The sequence below is a fragment of the Geotrypetes seraphini genome, chromosome 12, assembly GCF_902459505.1.
Source record: "Geotrypetes seraphini chromosome 12, aGeoSer1.1, whole genome shotgun sequence".
NCBI lineage: Eukaryota > Metazoa > Chordata > Amphibia > Gymnophiona > Dermophiidae > Geotrypetes > Geotrypetes seraphini.
The window spans coordinates 3,221,931-3,240,448 of NC_047095.1; the positions used below are offsets into that span (position 1 = coordinate 3,221,931).

Below are 18,518 nucleotides of genomic sequence, written 5' to 3' on the forward strand. Positions count from 1 at the left end.
CTTCAGGGATGAGGCTAACAGCCACATAGCGCGCACTCCTCCGCAGGTTTGATAGAATAGGTAACTGGCTCCTGGTTAGAAGGAGCTGCACAGCCCTTCCTGTCTGGTCGGGGGGTCTGTCTAGCATGTGCAAGGAGAAGATGGCGACAGGAGAAACCAGTGTGATAAGCATGAAAATCTGAAGTCCAGGCCCTCTCAGAAATAGAAAATGAGAGTCCTGGCCGCAGGAAGATGCAAAGTGTCATAATGCCCATAGAGACAGTCCGAACTTGGAAACTGTTAGTACTACCTTTAGGCATATATATCCTATGCCACTACTAGACACATGCAGCGCAGCACAGAGGCCCAAATAAGAAGGACAATTACCAACAGACAAAGGCTCAATCTGCAGGGACACCAAGAGAGACAATGAGATACCCGTGTGAGATACAGGGCACTATCTTACAGCTGATCTCACTGTGCCGTGAGTTGCCATATGTCGGCTCAGTCCGGAGACAAACCGAGACTGGGTGACCTAGCACAGGTCAGAGTCTGTCTGGTAATCCCCTTGAGTGCTAACCCCAATGTCCAATTAAACTAGCAGCTTCCTTCAAGGGAATACAGCAGGAACACAGACATATAAATCTGCCCAAGCTTATCCCAAAGCTGGTGAAACACGTACAACTTGTCTGAACCGGAAAAGAGAGAAGCCGCGGCATACCCTGACCAAAGTCAGCTGTAAATAAACTACCGGAACGCTGCAGCACTCCCGCCATCGCTGGAGACCCAAGCACACGCCTGATTCTCGCTGACACGTGGCCGCTGCATCAAAGCTCCTAGAAACACAGTCGGATTCAAGCCCCGCAAAATTTACCCTGCCGCGGCCTGCATAGAAAGAAAATCAGACTTAGGGACTAACCAGAAGAACGGTGCAGTGCTTCCCACAGCACCGGAAAAAACATGTCCCATCTCATACGCGCTGCTATAAACCGGCACCTGCACAATCAGCTGCACATGGCCGTGAAACACCTATGAAAGAGAGCCTCAGAATAAACAGGACCACTACTGCTGCACTGAAACCCAACGAGGAGAACAAGTGCAAGCATGAAATCGCACCGCTACTGCCGTGCTGTAACCAACAAGGAAACCAAGCGCATGCATGCAAAGGGCGGGAAAGTCCCGGTACCCTCAACGGATTTCTAGTCATAAAACTTAACCTCAATAAAATATCCATTCCTTAAACGTATGTTGACCGAACCCACAGTACTAAGACTCCCAAACAGAACCTGAAGTAAAAAACACATACATACTCACGAGCTTGTTGTTAGGGCCGGTTAAAGCCAGTTAGAGCTGGATGTGCAGCACTAACAGCAGAATGTAGCAACTGTGGTCTCCTCTTTTTTTTTTTTTTTAAACAGAGAAGGGAAAGAAGAAAAAAATCGAGACCCAGATGTAACCCCTAAAGCCGGCAATGTTCAGCCGGACACTCCTGTCTCACTGAAGAGAAAATCTCAACAGGAGAAATAGCATTGCCAGCTCACTGAAGAGAAACCTCAACAGGAGAAAATAAAGTTCCAGTCACAGCCAGAATCCAGGAGCTATTCGAATAGCAACCATCACCTGCTGGGAGATAGAGCATACTGGAGATACAGGAGGAGTGCCAGCCAATAGGACCACCTGTTAATCAGTTTCTCTATCTCCGCCTGCTGGTAGATGTGTGCTATCCCATTGGTCTCTGGATTCATCTGCTGCTGTTGCTAAGGAATGTGACTTAGGCACCGAGACCGATGGATCTGGTCGGAGAGGTGCAGCAGTACGCTCCAATGAGGGAGGTCTCGTAGAGGCTGGCAGGACTGCACTCACTGCCTGGGTCGCCTGAGACTCCGTGGAAGACTTCTTCGGTAGGGAACCTGAAGGAGGAAGAGGAGACGTACCTGAGGACAGGCTCTTAACAGGTACTGCAGATGGGGCCTTCGAGGCCAAGGGCGACTTGATCGAGGTCGAGGCCCTGGCCACTACCAGGGTCGAGACCGGGGCCAAGGCGAAGTTGAGGTCTGGGTCTCTGGCTGTTCCATAGTGCCGAAGAACTCGAGGATACGGGCACGCCACCTACGAAGGGCCGCAGTTGGAGAGTAGTACAGCGCGGGCAGAACTTGGTCCGGTGGTCGGAGCCCAGGCACTGAATGCACCAACGATGAGGGTCGATAATAGAAATCAACCGACTACACTGTGTGCACTTTTTAAACCCGGTGACAGGCCGGGACATAAGGGAAGAAAGGCCCGAAGGCTGAACAAGGCCAGGCAGCTAGGTCAGGGCCCAGGGTCCCCCGGACCAAACGACGGAAGAAATATATATATATTTTTTATATATGCACCGCGACTAACTAAACCCAAAGCAATAAAGCAAGCCACGGTGCAAGAAGGCACTTAGATTATCTGCAGAGCTGAGAGACAGGGCTTTCTGGCTCCACGGAAAACTAAAAACTGAGGCCACGTGCACCCTGACTCATGCGGGAGGGCACTCGCGCATGCGCGGTGCAGCACTCACAAACTTTGAAGATCTTCAAGCAAGTTTGCTTGCGAGGCTGTCCGCTACGGAGCTCCGTGGATGACGTCACCCACATGTAGAGAATATGCTGCCTGCTTGTCCTGGGATAATTATTATTAATAAACCCTTGCATATAGCTGCCATCCAGAAGTTCACAACCTACTGCGTGGATTCAAAGACTGTTTTAAGCACAGTGACCCATGCCCTGCATTTGAGTGAACTTACATACTGTGTATGTAAGAGTATTAAGTAGAGTGAACTTTGGCCCACATTTGCAACTTCGGACCAGCGGTTATGAAGGCTATTTTCATAGGATCTCCATGTCCAGACAGCCTGGGGAGCAGCAGATCACAGAATCTCTCCATGTTGACGTACAACATTTCCACTGAATCACTAGGCTAGTGAAAAGTAAACTTTCTAGATTACCAACAATACATATGGGTGGCTTATTCTTTTAAATCTAAATCCATGTTCGGACAGCTACTCAATTTGGCAAACATGAAGCATGTATTTCTCAACCTCTAATGCATGAGAGTTTGCTGCTTGCAACTATGCTTGCTTTGAACTGTTTGAACAAATATATTGGTCACCTTAAAATAAGGAACAACTTATTTTCAAAGATTAGAACTCGCTTTTGAAAGATAAAGAGATAAGGTTCTTACCGTGCTAATATTTTTTCTAGTAGATAGGTGTTGCATTCTGGATGGATGGGTAACATCCTAGTGCTCGCGAGCCATACAGAAGGAATCCACTCCAGCTTTTGAATCCCTCCTTCTTCACTAGAGGGCTCTCCTGATCCGTTTAGTTTGTACCAAAGAAGGCAATAACCCCATACAGAAATACATGTGAAGGAGGGGTATGGGAATTATATTCTGCTCTGAAAACACAACAGGATAAACATTGCCACTGAACAATCAAAAAGCAAAAGGAATTGACCCCAAAATATCCACAGAGAAGAAAATCCAGAGAAAAAAAAAATCCATGGAGTGACGATGTTCCTAAAATGGACTTTATTTGAAAGTGTCAAAGTTCCAAAGGTACACTGAAATCATCCACATAAAAATAGGTTATCCACATAAAAGCCTTAAAGGACCTAGTCCGCTAGGGATACAGGACCCAACATGGTCTGTGTTTCGATAAAAAATCTTGTTCAGGGGTCCCTGGGGGTCCTATAAAGGTGAATACGTGGGAAACAATTGTGTGGTGAGACGGAAGTGAAAGCAGTGCCTCACTTCCGGCTCACCACACAATTGTTTCCCACGTATTCACCTTTATAGGACTCCCAGGGACCCCTGAAGTAGATTTTTTGTCGAAACGTGGACCGTGTTGGGTCCTGTATCCCTAGCGGACTAGGTCCTTTAAGGCTTTTATGTGGATAACCTACTTTTATGTGGATGAAATTATTTTATGTGGATGATTTCAGTGTACCTTTGGAACTTTGACACTTTCAAATAAAGTCCATTTTAGGAACATCGTCATTCCACTGATTTTTATTTGGTTTTCACTGAACAATCAAAACAGCGATACAAACATGCCGAACAGAAACCTTTATGGAGCTCAAATAATATCGTAATGAGTTATAGCAACAGATAATTCTTCATACCTCTAAAGGTCTGACTGATATCTAAAATATCAGTTTTGGACTCAAACTTTCTGATTGAGACAGTAGGCAGGTGCAGGAGATAACTGACAGGGTGGGGCTCCAGAATAACACACCTAGGTAGTAGAAAATATATTAGCAAGGTAAGAACATAATCTCTTTTTCTAGTGCAATAGGTGGTGTCATTCTAGATGTACGGAATATGCAAAACAGTCCCAGAAATCTAGGGTAGAACCAATGTGCCAAATCATAACACTAAGGATACAAAGGCAGAGGCCTCCCTTGCTGCTATATTCACTCTGTAAAACTTGGAAAATGTATATAAAGTGGACCAAATGGCTGCCTTACAAATCTCCTCAGGGGAGACCACCCGAGCTTCCGCCTACAAAGAAGCCATGCTTCTAGTTGAATGCACTTTGTTGATAGATTTGTTACTATGATTCACGGGAACAGTAGACAATCCCATGCCTTATTTATGTTCCCTTCTGTTAAGGGCTGTAAAAATAAGAAATACGAGAACTGTCTTTCCTATCAAGCAGCTCAATTTGATAAAGAATTCCACCCATTACTGACCAGATCAATATCATTACAGAAAACTTTTGAAAACTTTTCTTTTTTCTAAATTTGTAGCTAGCTAATTCTTGCGTATTGCATTATCTCTGTATTCACTCATAGCATAATCTTTTGTAAACCGCATTGAACTAAGGGTTATGCGGTATAGAAATCTGTTATTATGTTATGTTATGTTTATGGAGACTGGCGACTGCTTTCCACAGGCAATATATGCTGATGAAATGGCCCTATGGATCCATCTGGAGATTGTGGCCTTGGATGCTGGTGCGCTGTGTCAAACTTAACTAGCGAATACAAAAAGATAGGTCAGATAGCCTAAACTCGTTGACCTCCAGATATCAGAGAAGCACTCTTCTCACATCCAACATTTTCAGAATCCAGTCATCCTTCCTAGAACCCATGGACTGGAATGCCAGCAATCTGACATCTTGATCGATATGGAAAGCAGAAACAACCTTCGGAAAAACAGATGGTACAGTGCACAAAGAAACTCTGGCCTCTATGAATTTGATAAAAGACTCTCAGTAAGAAAGAGCCTGTAGCTCCAAGACTCTTCTGGCTGAGGTAATGGCCACAAGAAAAAAACGTCTTGAGCGTTGGATACATCAAGGACACTTCCTTCAGTGGCTCATATGAAGCCTGGCTGAAGCCTTGCAAAACCACTTTAAGGTTCCATGAAGGGAAAGGGTGTTTTACCAGGAGCCTGAGATGCAGCACCCCCGCTAGGAATCTGGCTTTGTTAGGATGAGACGTCAAAGAAGCGCTTCACTCTCAAGCCCTGAAACAAGAGAATCTCACCAACTGGACACTGGGGAACATCACTGTATGCCTGAAGAAAGGATAGCACAACAGAGAATGGAGCAGAAAAAGAATCTACTTGCTCCTTAATGCACCAGTGCTGGAAAGTTTCCCATGCCTTAGCACACACATGCCAAACACAAGGCCCGGTGGGGGGGGGGGGGGAGGCATTTTATGTGGCCTGCAGTGACTGTGTAGCCCCAGTGGTGCTCCAAGCGCCTGAATGCACTACCCCACTCCCAGCAGCACTCCACGCTCCTCACCATACTGCATCAGTACCCATTTGCAGGCAGAAGGACCCAGTCCCAGTGTAAAAGCTAGGTTGGAGCATGGCGCTCCACACAAGTGCCTGACTGTACCACAGGTATCTAAGGGTAAGGAAGGATCTATACTTCTACAAAGACTAAGGCCCTCTTTTACTAAAATGCGCTAACCGATTAGCGCGAGCTAAACGCTAACGCATGTTAGTCTATGGACGCATTAGCGTTTAGCGCACACTAATTGGTTAGCGCACCTTAGTAAAAGAGGGGGTAAGTATCTTAATATTATTAACAACATGCCGATATGTTTTCTCACTAATTTCTCACTAATTCCACTGACTGTTCAGTGATATCTTCACCAATTGTATCCTGGAATTTGCTGATTGTCTAGCCCGTTTCACCTGTAACATGTTGATATTGTGTTTCTCACTAATTGTACTCTGTAATCACTGACTGTTCAGTGACATCTTCCTATTTGTATTCTGTAATTCGCTGATTGTCCAGCTCTCTTTACTGTAAACCGCCTAGAAGTCGCAAGATTGTAAAAATTGACATATCCCTTGATAACGCCTGTAGGCGGAGTCACCAGCCCATACTGGATCAGGCTTCTGGGGTCCATAGCAGACATATCTGGAGGAAATCTGATCGAGGAGACCAACGTGACAGCAACACATTCTGGAGAGGACAAATGTGAGTCTTCGCCCAGGGAACCACAACTATCGTGGCTGTCATAGAACCTAGTACTTGGAGATAGTGCCATACAGATGGAGCTGGCTTGGCCAAGAAGCTCATTATCTGGGTGCAAAGCTTCTGTCTGCATGCCTCAAAGATAAACATGACCTTCTGCCATACTGAAGACCACCCCCAGGTATTCCACAGATTGGACAGAACCAGCTTGTTCTTTCAGAAATGCACTATTCAACCCAGGATCTACAGGTCATGGACCATGAAATCCACCACTTGTTCTCCTCTTGGAATGACAGAGCTCTGATCAGCAAGTCGTCCAGGACTGCAAGCTCATCCTGCACAGATGGACTGCTACTACCACCATCACCTTGGTAAACGAGCGAGGAGCCAATGCCAAGCCAAAGGGAAGAGCCGAGAACAGGTAATGGTTTCCAGAACATGAAATCTCAAGAACTTTCTATGTTTTGGAAAGATGGGAATATACAAGTAGTACTCTGTTAAATCCAGAGTGGCCAGAAATTCATCCAGCGTCACTGTCGCTTTGACTGACTGTACTGTCTTCATGTGAAAGAGCAGAAGTTTCAGTGCGTATAATTCAAAATAGGTCTCCATTCATCTAAGTCTTTTTGAGCATGACGAAGTATATGCCTCTATGGCCTGAATATCTAACAGCCTTTAAAACTGTAGCTGTAATCTTCCTTGCTTTTTCTGGTCACTCCGCCGGGGAGTCCACAAACTAGTCCTTTAAGGACTGGATGGATTCGAGCTTATAACTGGTCTAAATGATCTCCAGCACCCAACAGTCTAACTAAATCTGCGCCCAGGTCTCCGCATACTCAGAGAGCCATCTCAGTATCTTTAGGTGAATTGCTTTGGACCTGGTGTCATTGTGTCTTCTTGAAGATTGTAGTGGAACAAGAACTGGAGGCTTGGTTCTGCCTGGGACCGGAGAATCTCTGTCTGGCTCCCTGGAAGTATCTCTGAGAACAGGCTACTCCTAATAACTACTGAAAGCACCTGGAGCCAAGAAAATTAGACCACCCAAATTCCCTAGAGGTTTGCGATCTGCTGATGGTCATGAGATCGTCCAGTCCCTTTCTCAACATTTGTCCCTTGAAAGGAAATCTGCTGAGGGAAGCCTTAGAGATGGAATATCCCACCCATTTCCTGATCCAGAGCATTCTGCGGGCTTAGATCCAAAAAGCCGAAACTTTGCTCATAACTCTGATGTCGTAGAGAGCACTGACTACATAATCCACTCCAGCTAATAGGAGCAGAGATAAAGGCTCTCCCTCCACCAGCTGAAGACTCTGCAACTTGGTATGGCAGGCACTGGTCACAAAGGAAGCTGCTGCCACTGCTTTTATTCTCAAAGATAATGCTTCAAATTGTCTTTTAAGATCACATCCACTCTGTGATCCTAAATATCCTTTAATACCACACCTTCCTCACTTGGTAGGGGCATATGCTTGGTTATCTGCACTACCAGGGAATCTACTTTGGGCTGAACGAAAAGCTGCCGACACTTTTGTGTCATCGGATACAGACAAGCCATTGTCCTGGCCATCTTAAAGGACCCTTCAGGAGCATTCCAATGCTCTGTGATTAATACACTGATATCAGGATGCCAGGGAAATGAGGACGACTGGGTTCTCACTCTGCTCATTATAGAGCAGGGAGCAGAGGGGACCTTCTGGGAGTGCAAGTTTAACTCCCATAGTCAGTGATAAGATCTAATAGTGCCGAGGGTCTGAACAGCCGGCAGACTGTGGGGTTATCCCCTTAATCAAGGGACACCACTGTATCTAGCGTACCTGAACCTTCCAGCGACTCTTCATCTCCCAACAGGGAAGGCTTTCTCTTACAATAAAGGTATAGCAATAGAGCCCTTACTCTGAGTCTCCCTCAGAAAGGCCTCCCAGATCCTGGCCATCCTCTGGACACCGAGGCAGACGTGCCCTGGGAGTCCCAGTCCCCTTATACACCTCTTGATGGGGCTAGGTGTCACTTGAGAATTTTGGTCATCCAGAAAGCTCTCCACAACAAAATGACAAATTCTGGAGAAAATGCAGTATTAGACAGCGCAGAGCCTCTTTTAGATGACTCCAGCTTATATCTCTTGGGCTCTGAGATCAAAGTGCCCCTGGATTTAGAATGACCTCCATTCTGGGGCTCTGGAAATGATTTACTCCCAACCAATGGAACCCCCCCCCCCCCCGGACCATTCCTCGGCCTTAGAGAGCAAAGGGGAGGGTAAGCTGACCCTCCCATCCCCCCCTTCATGTGTAGTGCGGCATGTGGGATAAGGGTGCTCTTCGGATGCCCATCCAGCACAAACTTAGGGGTAAAGGCACTTGAGAATTCCATACCTATGGAAGCCCATTGCAGACGCCTGCCAGTCTGCACTTAAGCCTCCACTATGCAGTAGGTAAGCAATGCTACAAGAGGAACAGACCCCCAAGCTCCAAAAGGTTTCTGCAGGCTGGCCAACAGGTACCACAGAGGGATTGGACTATCAGCTGCAGACCTTAGTTTACTTGTCCTCTACACAGGCAGAGCTGGGCCCTCAACTAGGGGAACTCTAAGCACCAAATCCATCATAAAATGTAAAAAAGAAAAAAAAAATAGAGATCAGAAAGGCTCCTTCCAGCTCGCATACAGAAGGAAAAACTGAAGGGTGCATCAAAGTCCTTTAGTGAAGGAGGTAGAATTCAAAAGCTGGAGTGGATTCCTTCTGCATGGCTCATGAGCACTGGGATTTTACCCGTCAGTCCACAATGACACACCTATTGCACTAGAAGAGACTTATGACATCCTGGAAAGCTTAGAAGAAAACAGTCATTTACTCTCTACCACAATATAAAATACAAATATATATATAGAAAATTTATATCACATTCAAGTTTCAAAAAAAAAAAAAAAAAAAAAAAGAGTAATATAAATAATAAGTTTCTAGTTATTTTATAAATATTTTATGGAGTATAACCCACCCTTCCGATGTAAGTAAATATTTAAATTCAAAATAGTGTCTGCATTTTCTTACCAATATCTTTCCAAAGGTGTCTATCTTCTCTAACAAGGAGTCGCTTAGCCTCAATCTCAATCTCCAGCCTTTTAATTGCTTTGACCATAGATTCTGAAGTGAATAAACGGCAGGCTGTTCGGCGCAGTCTGTTTAATTTACATCGAGCTGTATAGGCTCTAAGGGACATTTCCTCCTTGGTAGGAGCTTTAGGAACACTAGTTTTATGATGACTCTCTGCTCCCAAGATAAGCGTGGCTGCATTTACTGAAAAGGAAAAATATTAAAAGAAAATAATTGTAATCGTGTGAATATGCAATTCCATGTAACCAAATATCACTCTACCAAAATGTAGAACACCCAGGAAAATTAAAGTTACTCACCTCCAAAGATATTAGATAAATATTCTCACAGACTGGCAACATCCTAACAAAGCTTGGTACAGGAAACTATAGCTACCAGACTGTCAAAAAGGGAATGCAACTAATGTCAACGAGGGTTCTTCAAGTTTCCACACTTTCATATTTTCGTGCTCAAACAAAAACATTATTTTCTAATGGCATTAAGTAGTACAATGCTGGGAACAATGTATCACAAAACAACAATTACTGTATGTAGAAAAGTGATACAATTTGCTTTTGAGATATTTAATAAATAGTATTAAAAAATAAAAGTGAAGAAACTTTTTGAAGATCCCTCAAAAACACACACACACAAATATATATATATATATATATATATATATATATATATATACATACATACACACATATATATATACATAAACATATACATACATACACACACTTTATTTATAAAATAATCTGGAATTTGGAATGAATACTGAGGTTATTAAATTTCATCTTCCATTTGGATGTCCAGCGTTCCAGTTTCCTAAGGTCTTCTTAAATTTTCCAGTTTGCATGTGTTTTAAAAGTTTTGAATAGAGTGGAAAGCTCGAACAACGAAAGACGCCGCTGCAGCTAGTTCCAATCCTGAGGTCATGGCCTCAAGAGCATTTTGTGCATGTAACCTAATCTGCGGTCCTGGGCATCCTTCAATTCCACACCACTGGCACTGGAAAGGGAGGTATGTTTGGTAACCTAAACCACCAGTGAATTCACCTTTGGGGGAACACAAAACTGGTTAAATGCAGCATCCATCGGATAGAGCTTTGGCCACTCAAAGGAGCCCCTCTAGTACTTCCCTATAAAGCATATGCATTTATTGTAATGTCTTAATGTGAGGGAAAGCAAGAGGTCTGTGTCTTGGTGCTGCTCATAAGTGACCATTGAGAGGCAGAGGACTGAGAATCCTCTAGTTTCAATTCTTGGAGAGATTCCGTGATTTCCGCATTTAAACCAGGGGTGTCAAACTCAAATCACATAAGGGGCCGAAATCTAAAACAAAGGCTAAGTCGTGGGCTGAATTTTTTATTAAGTTACTTAGGGCTCCTTTTACAAAGGTGCACTAGCGTTTTTAGCGTGCATGCTCCCCGAAAAACTCCTGCCTCCTCAAGAGGAAGCGGTAGCGGCTAGCTCGCGGGGCATTTTAGCATGTGCTATTCCGCGCGTTATGGCCCTGACGCACCTTTGTTAAGGAAAAATTGTGTCCTTACCTGTTAATTTTCTTTCCTTTAGATGCAGCAGATGAATCCAGAGACCAATAGGATAGCACACATCTACCAGCAGGTGGAGCTAGAGAAACTGATTAACAGGTGGTTCTATTGGCTGGCACTCCTCCTGTATCTCCAGTATAGCTCCTTGCCCAAGCATCCATAACCATCAATAGGCATAGCATGTAAAAAACTTCTTTCCCATAACAAATCTCAAAAGGCAATAATACAGAATACAACCATCAATAATAACAAACTTCGAAAGTTGGAAAAGAAAAAACCGACATACAATATCCAGAAAGGGTGGGGCTCTGGATTCATCTGCTGTGTCTAAAGGAAAGAAAATTAACAGGTAAGAACATAATTTTTCCTTGCTTAGCAACAGCAGCAGATGAATCCAGAGACCAATGTGATGTAGCAAAGCAATCCTCAATTTGGGTGGAAAGCAAACGCCGCCTCTGCAACAACCGAAGCTTTAAACTCATCTACCGCATGCGCCCCCACATTCAAACAGTAATGCTGAGAGAAAGCATTCTCGGAAGACCAAGTAGCCACGAGACAAAACTCCTCCAAGGAAAAAAACCTCTGGACCGAGTCCAAGAAGTAGCCATCGTTCTGGCGGAATGGTCATGAAGTTTCTTCACCAACTGCTTCCCTGCCATCAAGCAAGCGTAAAGAATGTCCTCCTGGACCCATCGAGCGATGGAGGCTTTGGACGCCACCATACGTTTGAGGCGTCCCGTGAAGAATACAAAAAGGTGACCTAAACAACTAAAAGTCGTTAGAAACCTAGCTCGCGGAGAACGCTATGCACTTTAAAAAAATGCAGTGAATAAAAGCATGTCTCCCCATTTCTCCTCCCAGGAAGAAGGAAGGAAAAGTGAGAGTGTCATAAAAGAAATGACGACACCAAAATTGTGGTACTGTCCGAACTGACACCCTAGATTTTATAAATTAGAAATAGGAATCCCCGCCAAACAAGGCCTGCAACTCAGAAAACCGCCGAGCTGAAGCCATGGCCACAAGAAACCCGGTGTTCAACAGCACAGCCCTTTACAGTCTCAAAAGACAAGGATGAAATGAAGCCTTTGGTAAACTGCGAAGAAGTACCTTAAGACTGTACTCCGGACAGGGCTTTCTAAGAGGTGTACGAATATACCGTACTCCGTTTAGGAACTGAACTACATGAAGCTGAGAAGTAATCGAAGAGCAAGATACCTTGCAACAAGCTAAGAATGGCACTTGAAGCTGAAGGGAATTGAACGCTACGCCCTTGGCAATACACTTGTGCCAAAAAAGAACTCTGGAAGGGTGCAAATGTTAAGAAGTACCCAAGAAAGGAAAAACCTCCAAAAGGAAGTAGAAGCCACAGGTGAAGACATCTGTATCGCCTGGATAAGTGAAGAAACAACCTGCTTCGCATAACCCTTACACGTCAACCATGACTTTTGAAAAGCTAGGTCGCAATACCAAAGTAGTACGAATATCCATGTTGATAGGACCCTAGGTGAGCAAATCCAGAGATACTAGGAAACTCAACAGTCCGGCTGTTGAAAGATTCATCAGATCCACATAGGAAGGATGGTGCAGCCAATCCAGAGATTCTACAAAAACTGTGCCCTGAAAGCGAGCTAGAGATGGCAAATTCCGGAACTTGGAGGCGAGGAGGATGGCAGTTTGAGTGCAGAGCTCCTCTCCCTGGACAATATGCCTGCTTTTAAATATCAGCAGCAGTGGGAGATCAATTGCTTTTACACCTAAGCAGCAACGGGACCAACCCACCAAAAACCCACAGTCCCGGTCCTGCAAAAATATGAGCTCCACCCTCCCTGCAGTTCGCTAGGAAAATCAACTGCTTTTACACCTAAGCAGCAGCAGGACCAGCCACCACTACCAAGAGCCCTTTGCCCCGATCCAGCCAGGCATGTGAGCTCCTCCCTCTGCAGTCCATTGGAGAGATCAATCTACCTGCTTTTAAATATCAGCAACAGTGGGAAATCAACTGCTTTTACACCTCAGCAGCAGCGGAACTATCCGCAACTACCAAGAGCACACAGACCCGATCCAACCAAGAGTGTGAGCTCCACCTCCCCCTGCAGTCCACTAGGAAGATCAACTGTTTTTTACACCTAAGCAGCAACAGGATCAGCCACCACTACCGAGAGCCCTTTGCCCTGATCCAGCCAAACTAGTAAGCTCTTCCCCCAGCATTCCGTTGGAAAAATCAATATGCTTGCTTTTAAATATTATCAGAAGTAGGAGATCAACTGCTTTTACACCTAAGCAGCACCAAGACCAGCCGCCACTATCGAGAGCTTTTGTCCCAATCCAGCCAGACGTGTATGCTCTTCACCATACAATTTGTTGGAGAGATCAATCTGCCTGCTTTTAAATATCAGCAGCATTGGGAAAACAACTGCTTTTACACCTAAGCAGAAGCGGGTCCATCCGCAACCACCAAGAACCCACAGACCCGAACCTGCCAGGAATGTGAGATCCGCCCCCCCTACAATTCGATAAGAAGATAAACTGTTTTTACACCTAAGCAGCAATAGGACCAGCCGCCACTACCGGGAACCCTTTGCCACGATCCAGCCAGACATATAAGATCTTCCCCCAGCATTCCATTGGATAGATCAATCTACCTGCTTTTAAATATCAGCAGCAGTGGGAGAACAACTGCTTTTACACCTAAGCAGCATTGGGACCAACCGCAACTACCAAGAGCCCATAGACCAGATCATGACAGGAGTGTGAGCTCCACACCTCCTGCAGTCCGCTAGGAAGATCAACTGCTTTAACATCTAAGTAGCAGCAAGACCAGCTGCCTATAATAGGAGCCCTTGCCCCAATCCAACCAGGCATGTGAGCTCCTCCCCCTATATCCCGTTTAAGAGATCAATCTACCTGCTTTAAATATTAGCAGCAGTAGAAAAACAACTGCTTTTAGATACAAGCAGCAGCGTGACCTACCGCAACCACCAAGAGCCCACAGACCCGATCCTGCCAGGAGTGTGAACTCCTCCCCCTGCAGTCCATTGGAGAGATCAATCTGCCTGCTTTTAAATATCAGCAGCAGTGGAGATCAACTGCTTTTACACCTAAGCAGCAACGCGACCAGCCACAACCACCGAGAGCACACAGACCCGATCCTACCAAGAGTGTGAACTCTTCCCCCCATGCAATCCGCTAAGAAGATCGACTGTTGGCTCCGGGCGGCTTTCCCGCAGAGGAGAGAATCCTGCATTCACCGTGGGCCTCATCTGGGGCAGCCTCCTTGGAGCGGCTGGGGCACGGGCAGTGTGTCTGGGAGGGAATGCATGGATGGGAGAACATCGCAGGGGAGGAGACATAGGCATCCTGGGACTGTCTGCCAAGTCTCTTCCCTGAAGAAGCCCTTTCTGGAAACGTCAATCGCTCCTCCTAAACTTACTTGCTCCACTTCATCACTGACGCTGAAACCGTGGATTGAAGACAAAGTTTTATTTTATTTTTCTTTCCAGCTTATGATTTATCTTTAATCTTATCTATTGTTTTGCCTTTTGTCTTTGTTTTGTTCTATTTCTATCATTTAAATTTCTCCAGAATTCTACTGTTCAATGGCTCCCCCTTCTGCTTCTATTCCTTTCTCTCCTCTCTTCTACCTTCCAAAGTATTTAGATCAATGCTATCTTGTTAAAATGTTTATTTTATTTTTATTTTTCCTCTAACTCTACTTTTCACTTCTCTATTACCCTACAGGTACTTTAGTTAGATTGTGAGCCTTCGGGACAGTAAGGGAATTTTTCAAGTACCTTTCTTATTTCTAATCTTAATGTATATTTTCTGTAAACCGCTTAGAACCTAACGGATGTAGCGGTATATAAGAAATAAATTACATTACATTACATTACAAATTCAAGCCATCATCAGCCAGGGGAAAACACTGAAAAAAGAGAAACCAGAGGCGAGAAAAAAGCCACGCTGCTACTCCCTCTGACTCCCACTTCCCTGTGCCCGCCGAAGAAGCTAGGAAATTTAGAATTTTGAGACGAGGCCATGAGGTCTAGTTCCAGGAAATCTCACTTCCATAAAAAGAGCTGGAACGCCTGAGCCAAAATTCTCAATATCCAGGATGTAGAAGATTTCACTAGTACTAACATTTACACTTTCTAGAGCGTACACAGCGCTGTACACTGTAACATACAATAAATGGGCCATGCACAAATTTCGTGGAGAGAAAGTCTATCCAAACTCTTTTCCTGACCCATAAAATGATCTGCCAACAGAAAAGGAAGATGAGGGTCCACCCACTGAAATAGAACCACAACTTTACCTGCCAACCGAGCACATCACCAACTGCCCAGGCTGTAGAGAAATACCCCCATCATAATACTGACTGAAAAGACCTTCAGCGTCATTCCGGAAGAATGGTCTGAAGCTCCAGAAACGGTAGCCTGGCCATGCTCCAGAGTAGAAGAATGAACAAGTACTGAGTCGCCTCTTAAGACCAGATTCCTGGAGCTGAGGATGGAAGGCACCGAGCCCCCAACCCGATAGCCCGGGATTATTGGTGGCCATGAGCTAGACCAGCAAAGACCGAGGCATCCCTTTGAAAAGAGAAATCTCGCTGAGCCACCAAATCATACAGAGCGATGCTTGAGGAGCCTACCAATTAATTGGAGCCCTGAGATACTGGGAACCACCGGAACAAAAGCGACGGCTGCAGCGTTATAATGGGAAAGCAAGCCGAAGTTCCCAGTGGAGTCAGCAACATGGATCCTATAACCTGTACAGAATCCCATACTCTTGGTCATGGTGACCAAACCTGAGACTGTGACCCATCGCCCTAGTCTCTGGGAAGAAACACATTTCTCTCCTATATGAATAAAAATATCTCCCCGATATACATAGTTCAGGAGAAAAGAGCGCTGTGCAAATTCGAAGATTCACGTCCATTTTGAAAGAAACGAACTTCTGATAATCAGCCAACATGGTTTCTGCAGAGGGAGCTTGTGCCTAACTAACTTATTGCACTTCTTCGAAGGAATTAAACGGATGGACCAAGGAGACCCCGTAGACATCATATACCTAGATTTCCAAAAAGTCTTTGACAAGGTGCCTCATGAACGTCTACTCCGGAAACTGAAGAACCATGGGGTGGATGGAGACGTACACAGATGGATCAGAAACTGGTTGGCGTGTAGGAAACAGAGGGTAGGGGTGAAGGGCCACTACTCGGATTGGAGGAGGGTCACAAATGGTGTTCCACAGGGCTCGGTGCTTGGGCCGCTGCTATTTAATATATTCATAAATGATCTAGAAACAGGGACGAAGTGCGAGATAATAAAATTTGCGGATGACACCAAACTATTTAATGGAGCTCGGACTAAGGAGGACTGCGAAGAATTGCAAAGAGACTTGAACAAACTAGGGGAATGGGCGACGAGATGGCAGATGAAGTTCAACGTTGAGAAATGTAAAGTATTGCATGTGGGAAGCAGAAACCTGAGGTACAACTATACGATGGGAGGGATGTTATTGAATGAGAGTACTCAAGAAAGGGACTTGGGGGTAATGGTGGATATGAGAATGAAGCCGACGGCACAGTGTGCATCGGCCGCTAAAAGAGCGAATAGAATGCTAGGTATAATCAAGAAGGATATTACTGCCAGAATGAAAGACGTTATCCTGCCATTGTATCGGGCAATGGTGCATCCGCATTTGGAGTACAGCGTCCAATATTGGTCGCCGTACCTTAAGAAGGAAATGGTGTTACTCGAGAGGGTTCAGAGGAGAGCGACACGTCTGATAAAAGGGATGGAAAACCTTTCATACGCTGAGAGATTGGAGAAACTGGGTCTCTTTTCCCTGGAATATGATAGAGACTTACAAGATCATGAAGGGCATAGAGAGAGTAGAGAGGGACAGATTCTTCAAACTTTCAAAAAATATAAGAAAAAGAGGGCATTTGGAAAAGTTGAAAGGGGACAGATTGAAAACAAATGCCAGGAAGTTCTTCTTTACCCAACGTGTGGTGGACACCTGGAATGCGCTTCCAGAGGACGTAATAGGGCAGAGTACAGTACTGGGGTTTAAGAAAGGATTGGACAATTTCCTGCTGGAGAAGTGGATAAAAGGGTATAGATAGAGGATTACTGCACAGGTCCTGGACCTGTTGGGCCGCCGTATGAGCGGGCTGCTGGGCGCGATGGACCACAGGTCTGAAACAGCGGAGGCATTGCTTATTTTCTTATGTTCTTATGTTCAAAGAACTGAGGAAAAGAAACCACCCTTTTCGTGTCAGTCAAATGGCCCGACTGGAAGACGTCCGAATCAAGCAGTCAATCAAGAAGAAAGTAGGTGAATCGCCTGGTAGCACCAAAATGGTACCACTGCCCACATTTTCTAAAATGTTCATGAAGCCTTGGGTAGGCAAAATGGTATGTGCCAAAATCAAAAGTGCTGCTCCAAGAGAGGCTAGCAAACCTAGTGCAGATTTGGAGTCCATAGTGAAAATGTAAATATTCCCCCAGTTTTTCTGCAGAAATGTGTATCCCTAATTCAGCAGAATGGGATCCAGCCTGCCCAAAGCCCCCGTCTTGGGCACCATGCAGTAAGTGGAACAACGTCCCTTAGTTTCTGAAGAACTACAAGAACTGCCATGCGGACCAGTAACACTTAAAAGGGAAACACAAAACATAGAGACTCCAAGAACGAACTGGAAACCTGAGGAGGATGCAAAATTGCAAGCAGCCTGAAAAAAGTTGACAGCCCCCTGACCTGACATTATAGCATCTTCTCCCTCATGAGAAAGCCTGAAGAGTCATTGGAAGAAATCAAGATCCCCTCAGAATGAAGTGCAGAAGGTCAGGGAATGACAGGATGAGAACTGTAGGATCTGTAAGAAGAAAGAAATTCTCCTAGGAAAAATCAAGTATACTGGAACCATGCAAACAGTATTAACTCCATGCAACGTGAGCGAAATACGTATGTCTTTTAAAGTGAATGCGTACTAGAGGCAATCAAGATGCTGCATCTACCGCCCCATGGTAAACAACAGCATCCTAACAGGTATCAGACAGAGCTCACATCGCTAATGAGAGCTTCAGGGATGAGGCTAACTGCCACACTGAGTGCGCTCCTCCGCGCGTTTGATAGAATAGGTAACTGGCTCCTGGTTAGAAGGAGCTGCACAGCCCTTCCTGTCTGGTCGGGGGGTCCGTCTAGCACAGTGGTCTCAAACTTGCGGCCCAGAGGCCACATGCGGCCCGCCAGGTACTATTTTGAGGCCCTCGGTATGTTTATTATAATCACAAAAGTAAAATAAAACAGTTTCTTGATCATATGTCTCTTTAGTTATAAATTACAATATTATTATTAAGACTTAACCAAAAGGAAAGATTTATAAACTATAAAGAGTTTTACTTCATGCAAAATTGTCATTTCTTTAATAA

General features: G+C 45.0%; 1 protein-coding gene across 1 annotated transcript in view; it reads right to left on the reverse strand.

Annotated features, from left to right (window-relative positions):
* ASPM (assembly factor for spindle microtubules) overlaps nucleotides 1-18,518 on the reverse strand; it is a 222,198-nt gene that overhangs the window by 121,194 nt on the left and 82,486 nt on the right. Inside the window, exon 6 of the mRNA XM_033916408.1 lies at nucleotides 9,489-9,734. Coding sequence (XP_033772299.1) covers nucleotides 9,489-9,734 — 246 coding nt within the window. The remainder of the gene's footprint in view (nucleotides 1-9,488; nucleotides 9,735-18,518) is intronic.